Genomic DNA, 27,105 nt, shown 5'->3' on the forward strand with positions numbered 1-27,105 from the left:
GTAACAGCGAGCAAACATTTAAAATCAACACTTGTAACAATATTGTATGAACTCTGCAAGCCAAAAGCTGAACAATCACATGTGCAGGGTTTACAGTCTGCTTGTACTTAGTCACAATGCAGTTTAAAACCACGGCATCATGTCCGTGGTCATAGCTTAGGGTCCTTGTGACATACAGCATACACACTGTAAACACTTGAGTAGATCCACACATCACACAAGTCACAAGAGTCCACAGCTGCTTGTAATGGTATATAGGCCTACAGTATATCCCTCTGAAGTTATCATCACAGCCACACACGCATACGTGTGTCCTGAGGACACAGTGGCTATGGTTGGTTAGTCACACTTAGCATGATTAGGAGCAGCTTTCAGACTTCTTTCCCCAATGTGTCTCTGTGTAGAGATAATAACACCCAGAGGAACAGACTCAGTTTGGACACCTCTCTGAGCCTGTCAGGTATCTGTGTTTGTGGATGTGAGCTCACTGCAAAACGTGTCCATCTTCATCATTTCAAGAACCTTATCAGTGTTTTTGTGTTTCACCCCGTTTACTGGTTGAATGCTTTCAACCAATATTTTTATTGTGGGTTTCAAGCAGCTTCAAGCAGTTTTTTTTCTGTTAAATGTTTGTTTCTGTCATGTTTAAGATATGTTCATCTTGATCATTTAAAACTTTGAAGCTTTAGATAGAACATTTATGATGAATATTTAGTTGGTTGATAAAAATTGACAGGGCCTTGTTGCATTTCAAATTTCTGAGCAACATAAATTAAGTTCAACACTGGAGAGACATGTTGTACTATAAGTTACGGGACAGGACTCCATGGTGAAAATACATGTCTTAAAACAAACTTCTGTCTGTTTAGCAAGATAGCTGCAGTTAGCTGCCCAGCTTGCTAACTGATGGATGCTTATAAAGCACATCAGCAATTAGCAGGGAAGCTATATTACTTTGCTGAATGGCTCTGAGTGATCAATGTCTTACCAATTTTCTAACATCATGTATTGACTATAAAATCTTCATTGCACATAAACCAGGTAGGATGAACAGAAAGTTTTCTAACTTCACTCTGCATCACAGACTGTTCATAAAATGCTCTGCACACAACCTCCAGCACACATACAATAAAAGCGGGATTATATTGTAGGACAGTTTGAGGAGGACTCACTAATGACTAACTCCGGAGTAGATAATCGAGTAAGAAGGCAATTCCAAAAAGGCAGGTTTAGAACAGACACTGCACTAGTCTGTTTAAAGCCAGGAATTTATCAATTTCCTTTGAGATCTCAAATCCTCAGAATTTGTGTTAAATGAAGCTACCATTCTAGAAAAGACATTTTTAAAAACCTGGGCTTTGTGATTTTGTTAAAACTTACTCCTTTGTACTGTAATGACTGTACTGTGCCAGTGCATTTTTCAACTTCATTTAAAATGTGTTGTCTTTGTTTTGAGTAGTGCACGACGTAAATATGTTTTGTCCAAAAATGTTTGCAGCACTCATCATGGATCTTGCTGCTAAGCCTGTGAAAATAGTTGCATGTCTTCTGTGGAAAATCCAGTTGTGAAATGGACGGAGCCGTTTCAGGCACCCCTGGATCCCAGAAGTAAAAGTCCTATTAATTTTTCCCACAGGAAATTGTTGTGTGACTAAAATTGGAGAACCTCTGAGGCTTGAATTGGCATGACCGTCTCCAGACCGAATTATCAGCACAAAAGATGTCCCACTATCTTAGAAAACACATTTTTGTTTCTTTAAAAAAAAGAGTCAAAGGCACAAGCTTATGCATATTATTTGCATCAATTAATTATATGCTGCCGCGTTGGGATCACAAATTTATCAATTGAATGTTTTGATTTCCACACAGCTCTGATTTACGTTCTCCAGAGCAACAGAGGCAAGGCTCATATTAACAGAATTATGTTTTTGCTTGAATTTTGAATGACCTTTAGGGGCTTGACCTATATTTAGGTAGACAAACCAGGAGTTTGACCACTGTTTTATAAAAACTGTGACTTGTGATTCCTCCAGGTGCTACACAAGATTACTGGAGTTCATTTAGCGCATTTATACAACACATACACTCTGAGTAACATTCACCCACTCACACACACAGTCATAGAGCGCTTCTCTGTGCGCAGGTTTGTTTATCACACATCATTCACACATTGCCAGTAAAGCCGTCAGGTGAGATTTAGGGATCTTGCTCAGGCATGTGAATCAGAGGAGCTGGGGATCAACCATCGACCTTCGGGTCAGTGGGCGACCCACTAACCCTGTTAGACAACAGTCACCCCACCTGAGTGCCTATTTTAAATTTTGAAATCGACTTATTTATGGTAATTGCTTTGCTATTGTCGTATATTTAAGCAGCAGTGATGTTGAAGATGATGATGAAGGAATCTCCGCGGACACCGTTCTTGCTTGTATAATAAGGTTTATTACACAGAAGTTACAGGTCAGGACGGGTACCGGCACACCCGGAGACGTTCTCGGCCAATTCAGAAGTCTCAGTCGCCGGTGCCGGACAAGCATTCATATAGGGAACTTGTTTACGCCCAAAACTTGAGATAAAATGACATCATACATAGGGGCATCTAATTCAAAACATGCTTCTTACTTGAAGATGGGAACCTCTCCATCTAACAGGTCAAAGAGCATTCTCAGGAAGAGATAACTAACAAGTAACATATTGTAATAGCACTTAGGGAGTCTGAGAGTCCAGAAACCAGGCGCCGCTAGCTGTAAACCTGTCATTATGTTTTACACACGTGTCAAAATGATCCATGTTAACTAAATACACCACATATTTCCCCCCTTCGAGACTTCACAAAGTCTCGAAAGAACAAAAGAATAAAACATACAGGTGTATAATCATGACAAAAATAACAATCCGTCCTGTAACATAATTGTAATAATAAAGCAACTGTATGGAGCGTAAAAGTGAGAGTGAAAAACCCATCAGGCAGCTATCTTTCCTGAAATATCCATCAAACAAACTAGACGGGAAAATTCTCTCACGGCCCCTCTGCCTAGGCGACCATACATAGTACTCCACACCAATGAAATTAGGAATTTTAGCAAATTGTGCAAGGAAATGATTTAAGCAAATACATATGGAACCCTCAGCAAATCAAAACAAAACAAATGTCCAAAGTCAGGCTGGTCGACCCATCGCACCTTCCAACAGACCTTTTCCTGCCTAGCCCCTCTATCCCTAAACACCAAGAAAAAGAAAACATCTGAGGTCCCAGTATATTTACCCAATAACAGAAAACATCATTTTCCTAGCAATTAACACACAGAGAATATAGTTCAATTTTAATATTATGCATGCGTATATATAAGAGAAAACATAAGAATGTATAACACTGTAGTTTCTCAGCAGCATTGATTCTCAGTTGTAGTATCGATGACGTGTTGAATCTGGATATCGTATCATACGTCCTTGTTCAGAGTCCTTCAGTCCATTCGTATTGTTCTGTTTGAAGTGTCTGAATCCATTCAACACATCGGAGTCCCTGAACAATCAACCACCCTCACAGTGGTCTTCCCCCAATATGTTCTAGAATGAAAGAAAAGAAAACCAGTATCTTTTGCATACAAAACAGATACAAATCAAACATCAAATATAGATTAACACTCTTTAAGTAAATGTGAAAGTATAAGTCATATTGTCCATTTCCCCCCTGTACACACACCTCTAATATAAGAAGAAACTACAAAATAACTAAGCAATAACAGAGGTAAATGTTAGGATTATAATAACATCAGATATTCAAAATGGATATACATCCACCCTTATCACGTCGTCCTCATCAACGTCCGTGTCAGCACCAAATAATAATGGCATCTGAGTTTGATCACCGGGCATCACAACTCCAACCCATCTCAATATCATAACCTTCGCAAAGGTCAACAACAGCGTACAAAAACAAAACATCACACTCAACGTTAGAACAAGTGCTGCCAAAACCTGAACTAACACTGCTCCTACTGGCCCTAATTTGTCTTGCAACCAAGCATTTGCAGACCATCCAGCGTTTTCTGACGGGCCAAACGCATCCCTTATAAGCTTCAATGCATCTATAACACTAGTCATATTATCAGAACTATCAGGAATCAAAGTATAGCAAGCATTCCCAGTTAAGTTCAAAGCCACACATAGGCCACCTTGTTTGGCCAAAATATAGTCAAGAGCCATGTCATGTTTTAGCAACGTCAGTCTGTGGCTTTTCTCAGTATTTGACAAATATTCAAAACCTTTTATGGTTGCGTTTGCAAAACCCTGTAGGGTATAGGTAATATTATCAATGTGATCTGCCAAGAATGTCACCCCATACCATGGAAATAATCCTATAGCCCACTTCTCTGCTAAACTGATTCTCCAATGGTACGATTCCAAATTGTTAAACTGTGCCATCTCCCGTTTCTTCCTACTTCCGGAAACGACATTAGATTGGACCTCATCTGGCCCTTTTCCCTTCTGCATAGTAAAAACCTCATATGGGAGTTTCAACGTTGCCATATAACAGCATCCTGTCCACCCATACGGTAGAAATATATATGCCTTATCACCACAAACCCACCAAATATCCTTGAAATTCCCTATAGTCACATTCCCAGGCAAACTTTGGATCTGCACCCTTAAAGTTATATTCTGTCTCTGATGTGGTACATCAAAAGTTACTTCATACGAATCATTACTCATCTTATGTCCACGCTTACCCAAGTCCATCATATATTCGTCACAATCTGATATCCCCATAAACATTCCCGGCCCATCATGAGTATTATTTGAACAAAAACAGCTGGTAGCTCTCACTGATGTCACTTCCATTATATCAGGGACCGCCGTTTTGATATTTTCATGCTGATCAAGTAAATTTACATATGGTAATTCCCCCAACCAAGAACAAGTAAATCTAGACTTAAACAGATGTACTGACAAAGCCATCACTATATCTTCTGCTGACTGCTGCTGATACAACAGCCACGATAGTGCATAACTTTTGGCATATAGCGGTTAGTGGGTCTGGTACAGTTTCTAAAATTGAAGGCCATGAGTTCGGCGATGGAATCTTTACCACACATGGACCATTCCAATTCGTAACCGATCTTACGGAATGCGTTAATTGCTGGAACCATAAGTTCCTACTTGCCCATGGGTCTGCAATTTGTAATACTGAAGGATCAAACCCAAACGCCTTCCATTTAGTTTCTCTCTTTTGTAATGTATGGTATTGATCAGTCATATGTTCTGGTGTCTGATCAGAGTCAAAAAAGTAATTATCTACGTCTGAAATAGTCCTCTGAGCTGTCACAGATGAATCTGCATCATTCTCTTCCATCATCTGTTCTCTAACTTCAACAATCTCATTACTACTGTTCACCCTAGGCTCTATCTTTAACATTAGCTTCTGGGTTACATTATCCACATCCTTAAATGTCAAAGGTGTCATGTCAGATGTCTGCGTCACATTTACAAATGTCGTAGACGTCAAAGATGTCGTCACTGTTGTAGCATTCATCCCCTTCAAAGTCATAGCTAGAGTAGTAGCCTGAGTTGATGTATGAACACTCTTAGTTGTTTCTGGAGCTAAAGTAACAAGCTTCATCTGTGTACTATTCAGCATTGGAGTAATTACTGTGGTAAATTGTTCCTGAACCCCTTTAGTAACCGTGAAAACTCCAATAGGACTCAAATCTTTTATCATGAGTGTCACTTTACGAGTTATATGACCTTTTATCCAATAATTTTGATATGGAACAAATTTAAACTCCGGTTCTAAATAAGTACACATGTATTCCCCTTGGTCTTCCCATGTAACTTTACGCAGGACAAGTGAACAATCATCTTTAATTTTCAACCACCTCATGTCATTATACAAAACATACTTCCTTTGATCACGAGGCACAATATCAACTTCAGGTCTTGTCAACAACACATCTTCACCACGACTATTTTCCCACTTGGGAGGAATGTTACTACCAACATTCCACCTTCCACATCGACAAGGGAGGTAAGCTGTTCCTCCTAACTTAACTCTGATCACAGTATTCAAAGGAGGTGGCGTTATAGAAATCATCTGAGGCGCCACTGTAGTTAAATGCGATACATTTATACCTTCAATAACTTTTAACACTAAAAGGGTAGATTTCCCTTCCATTTTCCCAGCTTTCGTCTGGGGAGTTGATGTCATCGTCGTCAATTCTCTTGTTTCCCCAACATCTTGGAGGTCTATATTCTTATTCTCACCTATTATCACTAGAGACACTATACGAACTCTAAATCCCAACTCAGACCGCTCACTCCCAAAACGTGGATCATAAAAAGAACACCTATAATCACCTTGATCTTCCTGTTGAGGCCTATATACATAAAGACTACAATCTCCCTCAACCTTCAGTCTCCGTTGTCATTAATTAACGTATACTTCCTTAATGGTGATGTCCCTAACAGAACTAGAACTCTACCATGGCTATCTTCTAACCACATTCCACATACCTTCCTATCTGCCTGAAATGTAAGATTTACATTTCTGGCCTGACTTACTTTTTCTTTCTCCTCTAGCTTCAGTCTCAGCTGTTTCAGCTGTCTTGTACTAAAACTTCCCCCAGTTGGAAACCCACATTCTTTCATCCACACTTGTACTTGGCTTAGTGCTGTGTCACCATAGTTCCTTCGCATGAAGTTCATATTAGGACTACTCAGATCGGTTTATCCAAATCTTTAAATTGTTATCTTTACTGTTACTTATACTCATAAAAATGTCCATTGTACGTGAACCCAAATAAGCCTTGACTTTCTATACTAAGTGGAACACTGAAAAACGCACCACATAAATCTAACACTGTGAAATGTGTCGCATCTGGAGGAATTTGGGCTAACAAAGTATGTGGATCCGGCACTTCTGCTGGAAAATCAGCTATCACTTCATTCACCGCTCTCAAATCATGTACCAAGCGATATGAATCATCTGGCTTCTTTACAGGCAACAAAGGCGTGTTACTCTGGGGATTCTGTGTTATCTTCAAAACACCTGCTTTCAAAAGTCCTTCAATCTGTGGTTCAATTCCTCGGATTGCCTCTTCCTTCAGTGGATACTGGTTCTTCCAAGGAGGTTTGACTCCTGGTCTGAGTTCAGCTCTCACTGGTTGGGCTGACTTCACAAGTCCAATATCGGTACTATGCCGAGACCACAAACATTCTGGAACTTGTCGCAACATCTCTTCTCTCATTAAGTCTGAGTCCATCTTAGCACTGCAAATTGACTCATGTGTCATCCGCACAGTTTGTGGCTTTCCTTGTCCTTGAGCAGAGATCATAATCTTAATGAATCTCTGATCCTCACTCCTCCAGATGGCAAGATTCTCTTTTACCGGTATAAAAACAGCTTCTTCTGCTTCTGCCATCATTTCTCCTATATGCTTCTGCGTATATTCTTCACACACCAACAAGGTCACATGTGGCACACTCTTCTCGATATCAAACTCTTTATCCAAATGGTCATCTCTGTGTATCTTCATAGCTGCTCCTTGTGGTCCCAAAATTATACAGCCCGAACTGAGTTGAACTTGCTTTGGTTGACGACTCAACCATTCCTCTGTGTTTGGTTGGGCATCATTATTGAAATACTTGAGCGTGCAGTGAAATGGATACTCTGGAAGCTTCGCATCAGGCATATTGGCAATGATAAACTTCTCCCACAATTTAGCTGGCTCCAAAAAATCTGCATTAAGACTTCCGATCCAAAATACTGAAGAAGCTTCAGTCTCCGTTGTCATCAATGATTGGTGAAAAATATCATTTGGCACTTCCACCAGACAGCCGTCTGGTGTAAACTTTATTGTACACTTCAATCTACACAAAGCATCTCTTCCCAAAAGTGCAATAGGTGTATGTTCTGATACCAATATGGGTATTGTAATCTTCAGATTTTTATAACTGAGCTCAATTGGTTCTGTGAGAGGAATCAGCTGTTTCACTCCCTCAAACCCGATTGTCCGAATCAATTGACCGGACATGGGGAGATGTATAGCATCTTCAGGCTGAATACAGGTAAAAGCAGCTCCGCTATCCACCATTACTTCCAATGGTCGATTATTTATTTTCACCTCTATTGTTGGATCTCTCTCCGGCCCTGACACTATCAGCTGACACCCCCCTTTCGAGTCTTCAGGGCATCTCTAGAATCCTGGTTCCGGGCCTCTGTAAGGGTTCACCGGTCGCCTGGGTGGCCCTGATTGGCCCCTGAATCCTCCTCTGAAGTTTCCTCTGGAGTTCCCTCTGAAATTCCCTCTGAAATTCCCTCTGAAGTTGTTGCACTCACAGGCAAAGTGGCCTAATTGTCCACAATTATAACATTCTTCTGAACGCTGTTGAAAATTTTGATTAAACCTTCCTCCTCTTCCTCTTCCGAAATTTCCTTGATCCCTTCCTCTCCAAGTCTGCGCTTGACCAAAAGTTGGCTGTGGGTAGGAGACGACTGGAACCACCGATGATGGCTGGAACGATTGGAGCTGAACCTGGTTCGGCTGTAGTTGTGGTAATGGTTGATTTAGTGGAGCCTGATTCTGCATAACCAGAGCCTGCTTCTTCTCCATCTTCTTATTATCCACCAGTTGTATTTGATTGAGTTTTCTGAGGGTCTCTTGGTCCTGTTCTTTCTGGTCATGTTCCTTTTTCCTATACAGCACCACTTGATGGGCTACATGATCCGTATAGACACCCTTTGCCATGCTTCCAAGACCAACCACCTCTGCCAGTTTGCTCCTCACTGATAGGGGCAACCCCTTCTGTATTCTGGCTCGCAAAATTGACTGCTCCATTTGATTCAAATCTGGGTCATTTCCTGTGATATTTCTCCACACTTGATGAGCTCTCGACACATAGGCCCTCGGGTTTTCTTCCTGTCCCAGTGGTTCAATAAAAATGTTGTCAGGATGTACGTTTGTCGGAAATGTATCTTTCAGCGCTCTCCACGCTCGACCTCTATTTGCAGAAAACAGCTCTGAATCATTCACAGCAGTTCCCACATATCGATTAAGTCCAGCTTTCTGTAGAATCTCTCCCATAGCATGAACTCCAAGGAGATTAGCCAAGAGTCTCTTAATATCTCCAGTGGCAGGTTGTTCTCCCACCATAATCTCTTCCAACTTCGAAATCCAATAATGTGCTCCATCTTGAAGAGTAGGTAACTTCTCAAGTATGTTTGACATATCTGTACTCTGCCAAGGCTTATACTCCAAACTCTGCCCTCGGATGACCACTGGAAACATCTTCTTGAGTGTCAACTGTTTTCTTGAGCGCAATGCATTTTTCATGCCCAATAGTTGGGAGCCTTCTTTCTGCAGCTCTTCCTTCCGTATCTGCAACTCCTCTAACTGGTTCACCAGTGTTCTTTGTCTTTCTGGATTACTAGTTTTTCCCAAGTCATAGGAGCATCGGTCCATACTTCTTTCGACCTCTCTTAAAGTCCTCCGTAAGTCCTCTTTTATTTCAGTACTGGATGTCGCAGGACAAAACCTTCTTGAAGATGAAGGAGTCCTGGTCTCCAAATCTTCATCGCTGTCTCCATTCTCACTGTCATTAGTGGTATCATCTCCTCTCTTTTCCATCCTTTCCTTCTCCACCTTCTCATTTTCCATCCTTTCCTTGTCTACCTTCTCATTTTCCATCTTTTCCTTGTCCACCTTCTCATTTTCCATCTTTTCCTTCTCTTCCTTGTATGTGGACACAAGTACCTCCATTATTATAATTACATCTGGGTTAAGAGTCCCCTCTACTGGCCATGGTTGGTCAATTTCAGGCCAGAATTTATGCCATTTTTCCGATATTTTTGCAATGTTTGCGATGCCTTTAACTAAAGGATTATTCTTCTGTACTACATCAACAGGAGTAATTACTTTTGGACTTTTAGTGCCCTTTTTCCACATTGTAACGGCTTCCTTATGTTCCCTTATTGTAAATTAAAAAGTAATTGCTAAGATTAAAACTACTTAAAGCTATTTAGATTACTTATCTCCCCTCTTTTTTTTTTTTTTTTTTTTTTTCACTCAATCAACCAATTAAACAATCAATCAATTAACAAATTAATCAATCAAGCAATTAACAAATCAATCAATTCATGTATTAAAACCATTAAGACACCACAGCCAATAATAAAAATGAAATTGATTTGCCAACTCCAAAGGAATCAAAAGCTCATTGATGTAATAGCACAACCCAAAGTCTGCTTTATAATATTTGACAAAAAGATCACGCACTCCCACAAGTGACTGACTGTCACCAAATGTGCTCTTAGTCGCAGCAAGACAATCACCTAATTATCAACCAATATTCACCTCAAATCATCAAACAGTCACAATAGTGAATCTCCAACACAGCACAGATCAGAATAAGCCACGCACAAACAATAAAACTTACATCTGCAACTGACAGCAGAGTTTAGACCAAACAATCATATTCTATTAATTAGTTAAATGCATTAACTGGTCAGTCCGTTGCCAAGCCCTTTATTTATTTATTTATTTATTTATTTATTTATTTATTTTTGGATAAACTGTACCGGCCTTGATCAGACTGGAGACAGGAGCTGCACACGCAGACGTCAGCAAGCCTCAATCTGTGTGATGCACCGGCCTCAATTCCCACTCACCGTAAATGGATAAGGGAAAGAAACAGGCAATGATTTAGTATCTTATGAACCCATTAGGTCCTTTGAACAGCATCATAAGCGATTCAGTATGATTTGCACACATTTGCACACGTTATCTGCCAGCATTTAGGTCAATAGATGTTTTTCTCCTTTAAATACCAGTAATAATCTCATACCATGCATCATCAATATATAATTTAGTTTATTTCACTCTAATAATATCTTTAAAGTTCTCAATAGTTTATTATTTATTCACGGCTGTATTAATAACTCAACAGTCCTTTCATAAACCAATATATATCTGTATGACTCTCTGCCTGCACACAGCACATGTGTCAGTCCCAGTGAGGAAAAACAGATATGTTATTCTTATTTATACCAGCCCGTAGTGTAGATGTTCACACTCTTAATACCAGCATATGTGCATTCTCTAGTCAATGCAACCAATTTCCTCTCGTTATCACCTTAAAACTAAATTCTAACTATCTCTCCTTCTATCCAAATTATCATTATCCAGTATTTAAAGTCCAAAATGTCAAATTAAACTCAATTTGTTCCCAAATTAAACCCCTAACTAAGCATTGTAGAATTTAATGAAAACCAAATGAAACAAAAAGTTTTAGCGGTTAAAGAATTTTTAGAACTACAAACATATCCAATCTAGCTGAATCAAACAAACAATATTATTTCCTAATACTGTCTGCACAATCTCGCTGTCCCACAAACAAACAAACAAACTGTCTTTTTTAGCTTAAACTAAACCCCATTAAAGAATTGTTTTCTGTTGTTTTTGTTTTTTTTTAAACTTTGTGACTCTGCCCCTGCGTCTCACAAGAGGGTGTTAATCACAGAGGTGAGAGCATGAAAGTCTCTCCTCATGTCGCTGTACTCATGTTTTAGAAAATGTACAACCCCCCTTTCTCCCCCTCTTTTCTGAATTCTTTCACACAGGCGGTCTCTCTCTCAGGGGAGCCGAGGAGAGATACGAAGAAAAACATGGGGAAGGTGGGGGCGAGTGGAGGGAGGGAAAACTAGACCCACATAATTCATTACGTCCTCTGGAAGAGGCTCATTGTTTTATTTAATACAGAAAGCAAAATATCTTTCCTTATAAGTTATCAAATTTCCCGTTATCAACCACAACCTATATATGTTTATTCAATCATAAAATCTTATTTATTAACCTAAACCACATAGACCAACCCCTGCTGCAGTTTGTCACACACAGCTGGAACACAGTAGTGACCACGTGTCACACACACACCAGGGTACGGCTGGGAGATGTCTCCCTGTTCATGAACGCACACACATTGCCACACAATGAAAAACACAAACAGCACTCATCTTATATTCCCCAAAACAACTCATTCATACCATACATTCCTATAGCATGCTTTTTGCCGCGCACTTTTCTTTCTTATTCTTTTAAATTTATGCTACCTATGAGATGCAAATATTCGATGAGAGGCTGCACCAAACACTGTTCGTCAACAAATGTTCAGAGTGAGAACATACAATCGAATTTTTAATTCTACAATCTCCAGTTTATTAAACTGACCTGTGGTGAGGTTTTGCGGCCCATTCTAACAGCTCCTCTTCCTGAGGGCTTCTATATCCAGATTCTGCGGCGTCTTTCCCTGATCATCTCTTTGATCCTATTTCTCTCTCATTACTCTGTCCCTTATCACTGTTTACATTTATTTATTCAAATTTCCTGGATCCAGGATTATCCCAATTTTCTCTTTTTAACTCAATTCCTGACTATGTCAAAGCCAACTGTCACGCAGTGACTAATCTACACATGTCTTACCGTTAAGAAGTTGAGGGCCCAATCTTCATTAATCTCGCACAATGTTATTTAGCTCACCTTATCGTTACAATGAAGCTATTCTACACATACAATACATCTCTTGTATTTATGTTATTTCCTTTCTTCACTTTTTATCTTCTCTTATAATAATCCCCCCTTTATTTGCGTTGTGCACTACGCAAATAAAATCAAATTTAGCACGGAGCTTCACTTCAAACATCAACACAACATGACATGTCCATAAAAAAGAAAAGGTTCTTTACGGTGTGACCAGACAGCAGACACACAACAGCTTCAATGAATGAACCAGCATCCAGTCAAGTGAGAAATGCTCACCGTGTGTGAAGGTCTTGGAGATGCCGCAGGCCACAGCACGTCCAGAGTTCGTGACGCCAAATTTGTCGTATATTTAAGCAGCAGTGATGTTGAAGATGATGATGAAGGAATCTCCGCGGACACCGTTCTTGCTTGTATAATAAGGTTTATTACACAGAAGTTACAGGTCAGGACGGGTACCGGCACACCCGGAGACGTTCTCGGCCAATTCAGAAGTCTCAGTCGCCGGTGCCGGACAAGCATTCATATAGGGAACTTGTTTACGCCCAAAACTTGAGATAAAATGACATCATACATAGGGGCATCTAATTCAAAACATGCTTCTTACTTGAAGATGGGAACCTCTCCATCTAACAGGTCAAAGAGCATTCTCAGGAAGAGATAACTAACAAGTAACATATTGTAATAGCACTTAGGGAGTCTGAGAGTCCAGAAACCAGGCGCCGCTAGCTGTAAACCTGTCATTATGTTTTACACACGTGTCAAAATGATCCATGTTAACTAAATACACCACACTATGTTGTTCTGATGCTGATCACCGTACAATGAAGAACTGTGAAAAAAGACCTACAGTATGAGCTAAAGAATACAATATCTGTGATATTTCCAATAGTGTGTGTGTGTGTGTGTGTGTGTGTGTGTGTGTGTGTGTGTGTGTGTGTGTGTGTGTGTGTGTGTGTGTGTGTATTTCATGTGTGCATGTCTTTGTCTGTGACAGTGGGTGCATGTGAATTAATAAAGCAAGTTGTACACTGGTGTCTCTGGTACAACTGATACTCAATGGGTCCCGAGACTCCCAGCAGGATCAGCTCCCTGCTCAACATGAAACAGCCAGAACCCCCACATCTATAACACTGAGAAGTTCCCTTCATGTATCATAATGAATAATGCACATCGAGAAAGAAAGGGGAACTCTTCATGGCTCCTGTATGAATAATGAAGGTGATGTGTATGTGCAGTTTGTCTGATTAGGTGAAAGTCTGACATAGATCTTGTCCCTTAAGAGCGCAGAGGCTGCACATTTTGATTTCCATTTTTCACCTGAAAATTATTTTGTAATTGATCCTGGTTTGACAGATGTAGAATCAATTGTTGTCATGCCCTTGTCAAGCCGCTGCAGCCTCTGATGGATGACACTGTCGATACTTGTATTGCCATTCGGGTCTATTGACCTTTCTCCGAGGCATGTTAGCACCAGTTGGCCCAGTCGTTATGGCTGTGATCCAGATGCCAGGGGTCGACACGAGAGGAGCCTTCATCTATCAGAGGGAGCAGCAAGCTGCTAAACCGATCGGGAAGAGAGGAACGAAAAGACAGAGAGAAAAACAGAGATGAACATAGAATATACAACCATAGATGTACAGTAGAGAATTTGTGAAGGCTGAAACACTGAAAGTGTACCTGCCTCTGGTTTGCCAATGTGCAACCATTGTTTCTAATCCAGCTCAGAACCAGCGGGAAAACCCTGACCTGCTTTCTCTTGACTAGTCCAGTCAAAACCTCCACGGAGAAATAACATTTAGTGTTTATGAGGTAGAAAACACGAATGCATAAGACAACGATATTGCCAGACAAGGTTGGGCTTTGTGGTTATGGCAGGTAAACAAGGCAACTAAAAGATTGGTTAAAAAAAGGGGTTTGCAATCATGTATGAGCAGGGGCTTTGTACTTCTTGTGCATCTGTTTGTAGTTGATTTGTGTCCCTTTGTCTTTATTTGTGCGTAGGGTTAGGGTTAGGGTACTATGACTACGATACTACGACATTATTCTAGGGTTAGAATAATGTCGTAGTATCATAAAAGTGGTAAATCTGTGAGAATAAAGCTCTCATAAACGTATGACTACGTCTGAACGTAGTCACTAAACGTCTGAACTTCCTGACGGGCAGACCACAGGCGGTGCGGATAGGCAGCACCACATCCTCCACCCTGACTCTAAACACCGGTGCCCCCCAGGGCTGTGTGCTTAGTCCTCTCCTGTACTCCCTGTTCACGCATGACTGCGTGGCCACCCACATCTTCAACACCATCGTTAAGTTTGCTGATGACACGACTGTCATAGGCCTGATCACCGGCGACGATGAGAAGGCCTACAGAGAGGAGGTCAGAGCCCTGACATCTTGGTGCCAGGACAACAACCTCCATCTCAACGTCAGCAAAACAAAGGAGCTGATCGTGGACTACAGGAAGAGACAAGGAGTAGAACACGCCCCCCTCTCCATCAACGGGACTACGGTGGAGCGAGTCAGCAGCTTCAGGTTCCTCGGGGTCCACATCAGTGATGACCTGACCTGGACCAACCACACAGACTCCATCAGGAAGACGGCCAGACAGCGGCTCTTCTTCCTCCGCAGGCTGCGGAGGCTCAACATGGATGCCAGGATTCTCTGCAACTTCTACAGGTGCACCATAGAGAGCATCCTGACTGGCTGCATCACCGCCTGGTACGGCAGCTGCACCGCCCTCAACCGTAAGGCTTTACAGAGGGTGGTGAAGTCTGCCCAGCACATCACCAGGACGGAGCTACCATCCATGGAGGACCTCTACACCCAGCGGTGTAGGAAGAAGGCCAACCGGATCATTAAAGATCCCTATCACCCCAGCCATAAACTGTTCTGCCTGCTGCCGTCTGGCCGACGGTATCCCCCAGGCCATAAGACTTTTAAACTCCAATCTGTCATAACTCTGCACCTTAGCATATTTGCACTATTGCATTTGCACTATTGCACACACTTGCACTATTGTTTTTCTTTTTCTTTAGGTGTATATATATATTTTAGATATGTATATTTTATTTTAAATTTTAAATTTTGATTGAGCATTGTTATAAGAGAGCCTGTGACCCAAGCATTTCATTGCAAGCAACTGCTTAATGTTATCGTTGTGCATATGACAATAAACTCTTGAATCTTGAATCTTGAATCTTGAAACTATTTTCTTGTAATATTACATCTTTATTGTTAAGATCTCAGATTAGTTTTTCCTTGTGGTGGAGAGACTTTGGGCCAGGTCCACTCATTCATATAACAACTAATTTAAAGGGCCCATATTGTGTAAAATACATTTTCTGGGCTTTTACTATCCGTAGTTACTTGAAGGAGGTCAGTAGGGACCCTCAAAGTATGAAAACAGTCACTCCGCGGACTTTTTCACTCAGTCCATTCCTAGAAATAAGTTTCGTACTTCCTCCCCCGTATGAGTCATATGGGATCGCACTCGTCTCTCAGCCCCACCCAGCCGGTACCAGTCCAGCCTCCGAACCCACCACCCCCGCTCCCCGTCACCTCCACTACCACCACCCCTCCACGCCGAACGCGACACCAAGCAGACATGTTGCTGAGCTAGCAGCTTGTTAGATACCACAGGCTAACCAGAACAAACAACACTGAAGAAACACTGCAGTGTGGAGGGATGCAAGGAAGAGAAAGTGTCCGTGCACATTCCTCCTAAGAACGTTACTGATCGAGACAAGTGGTTACGCTTTATTTCTTCTGACATGCCGTGTGCTCAGTACGGAGTAACGTCTACTAAAGTTACAACTTTAGCCTCAGCCAACAGGGATGTCACGGAGCACTAACACGCCCTGCACCCAGTAAATCACCACAACAAGATAAAAAACAGGCTTCTCGGCTGCTGTGAAGTTGCTCTTAAAGATCTGAACAGAATCAAAACACACAGTTAACATGCAGAGAGAAAAAAATATTCAGGATAAATTACAAGTATTTAACAAAAAAGACATTAATCACAACAGTAAATTTGTACTGGTGTCATATCTGAAGAAGTGATATAAATATATATAAATCAATAAAAGAATACACAGTGAGAACTGTGTAACAATACTGTGTTTTCTCTTCCACCATCATGCTCAAAATAGGGTTAACTGAACTGCGAACATCTCTCTAAAATTTAAAAGTAAAGTCGAGTATAGTTGAATTATATAAGTAGTGTAGTATTGCTGTATAAGTAAAATTCTGTATAATGAGCGTACAGTATTTGTTCCATTGAAGTGCAGCTGAAATTCCTGTGTAAGTGAGCGTGGTGTGAATTGGTGTAACACATCTTCACATGCCACTGCAGGTGCAGCTTTAAATACAGCATGTTTACATTTGATGCGGTGTCCTCTGATCAGTCTGATCTGATCAAATGTCTCATGTTGCTCATATAGTTATATATCGTTTTTTAGGATCCACTGCTACACAGAGAGTCCAAGCCAAGACTGAATTACAAAAAGTAAACACAACTTATTGAGCGCTCCTCACTGTGTGGACTGTGTGGCAGTACGTATGAGTGGCCCTCATCAAACTGTCGTTTCTACATGCACGAACTGGTTGTTTTTAATGTCTCCTATTTTTATTCGGCTCGTGTTCAGTGGCTGTGGCTCTTATCAGCTCTGTACTCCGCTACGGCTGCATGCGCCACATTTCTAAATTAAGCCTCATGAATTATTCTTGCATTGCCCCTTGTTTCTCGCAGGAAGAAAGTTTTCTTAAGGAGATTGTTTAGAAGCTGTATAGACCAAAGATGCATCCGCAGCAACTACTGCATGAAAAGCAGCACACTTTAGGAAGTTATGTTACCGTGTAAACATCTCATGCTGAGAATCTACCTTTGTCCTCTGTACGGAGCCCTCTTCCCCTTCTCTGTCCAACTCCATTATCTTTGACATGTGAAATCATCAACATCATTAACTGTTGTTAGGAAGTTACAACGTCTTCTTATTAAGTCTAGACTCCGAGCAGATCTGGCCTATTATCTGAAAGCATTAGCAAGACTCAGATAATTTTACTGACTTGATGTTAATTGGAAAGTTTGGAAAATTTTGAGTAAATAATTGATTCTGCTGGAGACATAATACGTCAAACTGATAAACAAGTCAGGAACAGAGGGCAAGGCTTAAGTGGCTCTTCTGTGCAAAAAGGTACTCACTACTTTCTGCAGTGATTAGGAATAATTTCATTACAATAGGACAGTGTGTTCTTGGACTGGAGAGGCTGTTTGCTTGTTGAGAGCTGCAAAGCATTGCCATGACTACAAGTACAGACTTTAAGAAGCACATTACAGACTGTTTTCTGAGTGCATTTCTGTTAGTGGTCTTAATTGATGCTTTTACTCAGAATGACATATAAAGCTTTCCATTGATCTGTCTGTTTACTGTATCCCTCATCTGACTACATGAGGCTCTAATCAACGATTAAAGGTAACGTTTGTTTTATAAGATGATTGGAATTCTATCTCAACCATTTCTATATGTGTGCTCACACCCCTTAATATAATCCATATGATAGAGACTTCTTAATTTACAGAGAAAATGTCTTTAAAAGGATCATTATAGACAGCCAGTCATTGGAGGCATCATGTTTTCAGGTTGTATGTCCATCCGTCCATCCATCCCATTCTTGTAAACACAAGATTTCCAGAATGCTTTGAAGGAATTTCTTCATATTTGCAACTGATTACATTCATATATGTGAATGTGACATATCAGAGCACCCACAGGGAATTTCATTTTATCTGGCACAAACACTCACTATGACTCAAGGATGACCTGATTACAATTTGGAGGTCAAGGGTCAAGTTCACTGTGACCTCACAAAAAGCTTTTTGCTCCATATCAGCTAAAGAACACCTTGAGAGAGGCCTATTATTACTCTCTTAGACTCTTGACATAACTGATTAGACTTTGGTGGTCGAAGGTCAAGGTCACAGTGTTCTCACAAAACATGTTTTTCGTCTCTAGAACTTGACATCTCAAGTCTTCCCTTCGGGACTTTCTTCACTCATCATTGTTACTTGGAATATAAGATAAAGTGATTAGATTTCAGTGGTCCAAGTGACATCAAACTACAGTGGTCGGTGGAGGCACACAACCACAGGCCGTAAATCTAGGTAATTGTTAAAGCCTTTCTATCAGGAGTCCTCACCAATTATAATATCTGAAATCTGGTGCTGTTTAAAATAAGAGCAATGAGATAAGGGATTCTCAAGCCTGGTCCAGCTTTGACCTACACTCACAATTTCCCTGTGCGATGAAGGATCAGGCCCCCAGATGAGTAGTGGCCACGCCCATGACACGCCTCTTGCTCATGCATAGTTAAGGAACAGCTATAAAATTAAGACATTTTTCAGCATCACAATTACCCTGAATTTACTCTTCTCTGAAATGTGACATTTTGATCCCTTCAGTTTAAAGCATCAGAGAGGCATAGCAATGTGTTGCTGTGTTTTTGGTATTGACGCATGCCAGCAGCCAAAAGGAAGTCAGGGCCAAGTGCGTTACTTTAATTGGAGTTCAAGGTGCCATCTTAGAAAGTAGAATCTATTTTTAAAATACATTGAAACCCTTCAAATAATATATTTTTTTACAAATTTGTAAACCACTTTAAGCCTGTTTGGTCATCTGACTGGTTGTTGTGTGGCTCTTTCGAAATTTGTTTAAGCCCTAAAAAGAACAAATTACAAAAAGTGGCTATTCATTTAAACACAAGTTTGAGTGTGAATAATCTGCATAAGAACATATGTATAAACTGTCTGAGCTCTGTGGTGATGAACACCCCCCCATCCCCCCTGACAGCAGCCACACTGCTGCTCCCTCACCCTCACTTGCCCACTCACTCTACTGCTCCCTTACAGATGTTTTGATGTAGAAACTGCATACATTTTTTTGTTGGATTGGAAAACTGGAGGGAAGTTATCAACTTAACATTTTTCAGCCTTAATTATAAAACCTGTCTTTATCTATATTTTCATTTCTGTTTGTTTGTCTGTCTGTCAGCAGGATAACACAAAAACTACACAAACAATTTCCATAAACCTTTTTGGAGGGGTTGGGTATGACCCTTTGTAATGTCCGTGTCAAGAGCTGTAAAAATAACTGTCCATAACACACAGCACTGTGTGATGGTGCACGGTGATGTCATGCCAACTGCCAAAGCAAAGCACTCAGCAAAAAACACAAGGTTGGGCACAGAATCTGTTTAATTTGATTCAGCTTCTGCTGCACAGCAATACAACATCGTTCAGAAATGAAACGTTTTGGCCAATGAAATTTGTGCTCGTTGAGACAGAGGATAAAGTTGTTGCTGTGGCAGTAACTTTCCAGTGGTTATAAAACCCTTCTTCACAGACTATACACTGTGTTCTGGTGTCTGATAAGCCTTCAAACTCATGGATTATTTAAACCATGCTTTCCAGACCCTTTTGTTTGTTGGAAAAGAAAAAGTTTCAACACTGGAATTTGATCAAGCGCCTAGTAATGAGAGCAGAAGTTGCTGAACGCATGTGTGTGTGTGTGTTTCCTCTGTCCGTTTTGATTAAACACTTACAGTAATGTGTGTATGACAGCAGGGAACCCCGGGGGAGATAAGGCTGCTGGAGCCAAACAAGCAGCCGCTCACCTTCCACCTCTTATCTGCTGCTGCTGTAACCTGTTACTGAGACACTGAGACACTGAGAATAATTACCTATTGGAATTTGACTATAAGGAAACTAAACTTAACACTTGTGGTTGCAGTATTATGCCCCTTTCAAGGACAGGAAGTCAACTCAAGTAGTAGTTATCCAATAAGTATCTGCAGAATACATCATACCAAGAGTAGATGACACTTGAGGGTTTTCAATAAATGGGGCATACAGGATAAAGGCTGCATGTAGCACACAAATGTGGTGATCTACATTCAGGTTTTAGATATTTATCCAAAAAATTACTTGTTAAAATTTTAAAGTCTGTGGGACAAAAGATCATGAAACCGTTCATGATCATGAAACCATGGTGTGACTTGTATCTGTTGTTGAAGTAGTCGAGATGGAAAGTTATGCCCTAGCTCTTGATTGCACATATACATGATTTAAGGAAATTCACATTTGTCAATTTTCTTATTAAGAATTTTCTAATAGTTGCCTTTCTGCCATCTCCCTATTTACAAAGATAAATAAGAAATGTTTTGGCCCTAAGAATAACAATGCCTTAATATGAATGAGCATTTGTCTTATTATGTTGAAATGGCTAGAAGGTCAAACTGACCCCAATGTATTTATGTACATATGTAATGTAATATCAAGGTAATTCATACACACAGCACTTTGATGTATTATACTTTTGGTACAGGCATTTGTAATTGGGCTGCATTTTTATGGTACTTTTCTGATCTAATGACCACTCAAAGTGCTTTACATTAAAAGTCACATTCTCCCAGTCCCACATTCATACAGCGCTTCTAAATTCAGCGCTTTCTTATTATTATTCACACAGAATTCCCTGGGACAATTTGGGGCTCAGTATCTTGCCCAAAGACACTTCAGCACGTGGACCAGGGATCAAATCACGTTCCTTTGATGAGTGGCCGATCCACTCTGCCTCTTAAGCCACAGCCGTCCTCATTTCCAGATGTTGCACCTGATCCACCTGCACTGAAAACACTCCCGTCCACTGGGAACATGTTTCCATCTGCATTGATGATAATTTGTAACTGTGGTAATACAATTATCATTCACTCTTATTAGTGCAGCAGCATATTACCTGTAATGTTTCCATAATAACCATGATGGATGATATTTCTTCCTTAATTTATTTATCTATTATCATTTAAATTAATATATACTAGTGCAGTGCCTGTTCTATACAAACCTGTTTGGAATGGGCTATAAGATTGACCTGTGCTAATGCTTTGGAGCCTTCTTCAGAATTATTCCTTGTGATAAGTGAGTCCTCCTCAAACAGTCCTACAATATACTGTCACTTTTTTATTGTTAGTGTGCTGGGTGTTGTGTGCAGAGCTTTTTTTATACACAGTCTATGGTGCAGAGTGAAGTTAGAAAACTTTGTGTTCATCCTACCTGGTTTATCTGCAACAAAGATTTTCCAAAATCCACGTTTTCATAAAATGAAACAGAATTTGCTTTATTACTGTTCATGTGTGGCTTTTTTTATTTTTTCATACATTGCAAGTCTACTATTTAAGATCTCTTCTAAGCAATCAATACAATCCTCAGACCCAAGTTCACAACTTAAAAAAACAGCAACTCTGATTCAGCTCAATATGCAGCATTGTTATATTTTCATTCATTGAATGCTGTGTATTTCAGATGTCTGTAAAGCAATTGACCCAATCTTCAAACCAAAGTTTGGTGGTTTGACCGTGTTGTTCTTCCCCTGCTGTGGTTTATCAGAGGACATAGAAGAAGATATATTATTGGATGTATCCCATGTCCGAATCGCACCAAACTGCACTTTCTTGGAGAAATTTACAATACACATGCCAGATCAACGGTTCATGAGATATGGGTTCCACATACACACGGACAGATAGATGTCTGTGGTATTAGCTGATGAATGATGAGTGACACACATTTATTTATTGGCAGTAGCACATTTGTAAGAAAGTAGTTGGGGTGCATGGTGGGCTTACTTAGCACATGACTGCAGAGGCCAGTTTGCATGAGTCCTGCCTGTGGTTACCATCGTTTCTAGGAGAAAGAGTTGTTTAGGTCAACAGATCTTACAAAATATTTCTACAAGTAACAATTTTAGTTTTGATTGCAGCAACCCATTTTTACAGTTTCTGATCACCTTTCTGAAACAGACACCTGAATCCTCTGATGTGAGTGAGCCAAACCCATTCCTTTCCATTCAAGTCTCGGTTTATGCAATGAGCAGTTTCATCCTTCATTGAGAAATCCAGATACAGAGCAAATGTTAATACCACATCCCTGTCCCGCTGCTTTCTCTCACCTCCCCTCTGCCCTCCTCAGTCACATGGAGCTCAGAGATAAGACACTATCTGGTAGTCGTTAATTACTGTGGTTACAGATCACTTTAATGGCCCCTTCGAGCATTATGAGCACCATTATACTCTAGCAGTTCATAACTCAGCATTCTGCAGAGGGAAATGATCACACCTCAGCTCCGCCCCGCTTGTCTTCATCTACATCCAAAGTCAGATGGCAGCGACTTGGCATCAGGAGGCTCAGGGGGGGGGGGGGGGTGTAGGCGTGAAGGGATGCAGCTGATATATGGGGATAACTTGGACAATGTCTGAATCCTTTGCATTAAACATTTAAAAATATTACATTATTGGAAGTGGAACTTTTGAAATTGAAGGTTGTTTATGTTTATATATTTCTTAACTAAGCGAGGCTGTAGCTGTTGAGCAAACATCCACAATACCACAAAGACCCGTTTAGACCTGGTATTAACATCCATCCTGAGTGATCCGGTGGTCAGCACTAAGTACAGGTCTGAACACACACCAAATGCTTCCTTAATGTTTCCTGAGATCTGATCACTCACACAACATTTGGAGGTGGTCAGGGACACGAGGCCACAATCCTGTCGCTGTATGAACACAAATGTGTCCTGGGCCACATGTGAAGGGCCGCCGACTCAGCTGATGTCCCTGACCACTACAGTTTCACAATAAATCAAAAGTGTTTTTAGGCTTCTCAGTGTCACCACATAATGATTTATGTTTTTTTCAAATGTGTAAAAGGCTTATTGATTTATTCAGCCCTTCCTGACTCTGGTTGCTCTCTATCTCTCACTCGCCGACACACACACAACAACACACACACACACACAAACAATGTCATCGGACACATCTGTGAACAACATAATTGGGTCCTGACGAACACAAATGACGTTAATGATTATTTGCATATTGAGCTCTGGAAGTGATATCCGATCACAAGTGGTCACAGGAGACACATTCAGGACATTTTATTGCCAGGTATGGACGAACTTACAGCTGTCCACTTGATCAGGTCACTCAGGAAGGATGTTAATACAAGGTCTGAATAAGGCTTCAATTCTGGCTAGTGGCAGACTGCCCATTGGGAGCACTGGGACATTTCCGATTGCCTGAGGGTTGTTTTGGTCAGCTTGACCAGCGATTATAAAACAAGGAGGAATGAGCAACAGACCTCTTGCAACTCTCCCCCCAATTTATTGACTTAATATTATCAAAGCCTACATTATACTTTAGCTATGAATATTTTGTCTACATGTTGCCTTCATTCCCCTCTGTAATAGTATGAATTTTGCTAACATGGCTAAAGAGAGAAATACTTATAAATTGAAGATACATTTTACACATTTGTTGTTCACGAATGTTTGTTATTTTTTACTCTGGATAGCTTTCCTCTTAGATGGACATAGTGGCCGAATTTATAACCAGTTTGGTACCTGTTACATCGACAAATTAACCTACAAAATTAGCGGTCTCATAGTTTGCTTGTGGGTGAGATGGGATGGAGTTGAATTTCTGCTCTGAATTATCTCATATCGAAATATCATATCATTTTCAAGTCTATGTAAATGAGATGGTTTCTGTTATTTCTGGTTATTGTGAGTTCTGGATAAACACCAACATACCTGCAAGAATTGTTTAAAAATGCCTAAATTTCAAATCCTGGATCGCCTCCAATAAGCAAAGCCTGAAAGAATATGCAGAGCACCAGGACTTGGCTTTCATCAAAGCCATCTACTTTCATTATATATTATCAACGCCAAACTTAAACTAAAAAGCACCAACTGGATCGTGAATTTAGAAGTATGAAAACAAACAGGCTAAATTTAACACTGACTAGATATAAATCAATCATCATCCTTCAAAAACAGACCACAGCACCTATGCAAATGATATGGCATGCATCTTCCAACATGCATACATCATTCAGAATGAACAGACACCTTCTCTTGAGATTTTATCTCTGCCTCTAACACAACACCAGCAGATGATCAGGAAACTCCACCACCTCAACATCCCGCCACCCCTCACTCTCTGGGTTCACAACTTCCTTAGCAACAACAACAGGCTTTTATAATAGGCACAGTAACATCATCGACATCATCACCAACACCGGAGCCCCCCAAGGCTGTGTCCTCGGCCCCATCCTTTACACCCTCTACATACACAAATGACTTCATCAGTCCTTCATCTATCACCATATACCATACCCTCACTACTCAATGATAATTACTCGGTTACAGCCTATCAACACTTCATTTTTTACTGGCACTGACAGTTCCCTCCAGAATATGAGCAGAACAAAAGCACTGGTCATTGGCTCATCAAACACACCCACACTGGACTGAACCCAACACACATCCACAGCAACACAGTCCAACAGGTTGGCAGTTTCAAGTTCCTCATTGTTGACCATTGAATCATTGTTGACCTTGAACCCATCACTTCACATCACATAAAGAAACCAAGCAGAGACCAAACATCATCACGCAAACACTTTGTGCTGTTGCAGCTTTACCTTAAGCTTTACTCTGCTGTTGTTATGTTCTCTCTTTTTCTTTCTAATGATAACCATCTCCACAAAAAAAACCCCATCAAGATAACATGAATGATAGAGCCATTGCACATCTCGCACTTAAAATATCAAATTATTGTATATCGGCCTCTGTATCCACACTTTGCATTATTGCCATCTGGTTGGAGATACTAGACTTTAAAATGGAGGAGAGCTTGCTTTTGTCCCTTCTGCCATTCTACTGCTGCACATATCTTGACCTATTTGTCAGTGTATATATATATATATATATATATATGTATGTGTGTGTGTTTCTGTGTGGAATTAGTTCAGGCTCTGAAAACAAATCTTCCCATTGGACAGTAAAGGTGTATCTGTCTCGTCTACCTGATGTTGTGAGGGAATCAGATATCAACTAACTAATAGCTAATGACTTTCTGTTTTACAGTGTTATTGGAACAAGCCTCTGAGTTGACCTGGGTGACACCAAGCTCCACCACCATGCATCTCTGGAGTGCTGAGGTGGCACCGTACCAGCTCCAGACGCACTAACTGCAGCCAGGGGGTCACCTGATGGCCTCCCAGCCTCACCGCGCATCAGCTCGCTCAGTGCTCAGTGCACCCTCTGCCCATCGAAGTGATGAAGACCGCCAGCCGCGCCCAGCCCCGCAGCAGTCCTCCGCTGGTCCAGATGAGGCGCTACACGCCCGGGCTGTATCCTTTCCTGTTCCCTTCCGTCATCAGCTCCCTGCCACAGCTGCCGCTGCCATCACCTCAGAGGCTGCAGATCCAGCAGCCATCAAGCAGCGGCAGTACACCTTCGCCTGTTGGTGAGTACTAGCTGTACCTCCGTCTATTATGGTTTTACACACATCAGCGTCTAGAGGTCGCAGCCACCACTGCTTTTACAGGAATGAATAATCCGAACTTAAACAGCAGATCATTTTAACCTAACTTTGCTCATATCAAGGACTGTTTTAATGTTCAACGTAGAAGGCGACTTTGTCATTTCAAAACTTTAATGTTGCATTTTTGTGGAAGTGAAACCAGCCCTTTCAGTAAACCTGTGCCTTTCTTTTAGCCTGTATGAACACTGAGAGAACAAACGTCATAATGAAAGCACAATGTAGAGCCTCTGGATGAAAGGAGACAGATGCGTCATCATATTAAAAACATAATTCCATCCAAAGACTGAAACTGAAACTACACCACAGTAGTTTGAATAAGTCATTTTCCACCACTGAACAATTCACTGTTTGTCAGTTCAGACAATGAAGCGATGTGAGGAAAAGCTCTGCTATGTCTATCAGTGTGTGTTTTTGTTCGTGTATGTATGTGTGTGTGTCTGTCTGCGCTGTCAGTCTGCTCCACTGAATCATTGAGAGGTTGGACTGAACCACTTTGCAGGCTGGTTCCAGTGGAAAAAAATTGTTTTCACGTGCTTGTCAGTTTTGTCAGTTGCTGAAAACAAATATAATCATCTGATTGCAGCGACTGTGTGATGATGACTCTATTTTTCTGCAGACTACAGTGTCAGAAAGCAATGAAAACCCCTGCAAGTACAAGAGCAGTGGAATTTGTGTTGTCGACAGTGCACACATGACGGCCGAAGAGATGTCAGAGATGAGAATATGTCCACACATTTAACACGTGTTTACACATAGGTGAGCTGAACAGCCATTTGTAGCTCGCCCCTCATATCTTCTTCAGACAGGAAGCTATGTCAGCCACTCCTGGAAGAATTCGCCAGATTTTTGTCTCAACTGGCAGAGGTGGATTTGCATTGTGAACTAATGTAGCTGCCAGGTTTTATATAGAAAGAAGGATACTTACACTGATGTCGAATAAATGAAAGACAAAATTTCTGCTTCTGCTGCATCGAGTTTAATCCTTTTAGGTCTTAACCAATCACTGCATATAAAGATGGATGACCTGTCAGCTCCCAAAAGTGGAGCCGAAGCATGTGGATTGGCCCCTAGTGGCTGACTGCATCATAGGTCATAAGGTCCGCCCCAACAATATTTTAGAAAATGGGACGTGGA

At 40.9% G+C, this 27,105-nt stretch overlaps 1 protein-coding gene across 2 annotated transcripts in view; it reads left to right on the plus strand.

Moving 5' to 3' along the window:
• The window catches only part of LOC117770507 (retinoic acid receptor beta-like), a 200,925-nt gene that overhangs the window by 55,617 nt on the left and 118,203 nt on the right, over positions 1–27,105 (plus strand). The window contains exon 2 of one of the 2 annotated variants that reach the window (XM_034600039.1): positions 25,512–25,893. In XM_034600039.1, coding sequence (XP_034455930.1) covers positions 25,704–25,893 — 190 coding nt within the window. In that variant the 5' untranslated portion in view covers positions 25,512–25,703. Of the gene's footprint in view, positions 1–25,511; positions 25,894–27,105 lie in introns of those variants that run through there. The other variant, XM_034600042.1, reaches the window with a different exon arrangement.

The sequence above is a fragment of the Hippoglossus hippoglossus genome, chromosome 11 (genome assembly GCF_009819705.1).
Source record: "Hippoglossus hippoglossus isolate fHipHip1 chromosome 11, fHipHip1.pri, whole genome shotgun sequence".
NCBI classification, from domain to species: domain Eukaryota; kingdom Metazoa; phylum Chordata; class Actinopteri; order Pleuronectiformes; family Pleuronectidae; genus Hippoglossus; species Hippoglossus hippoglossus.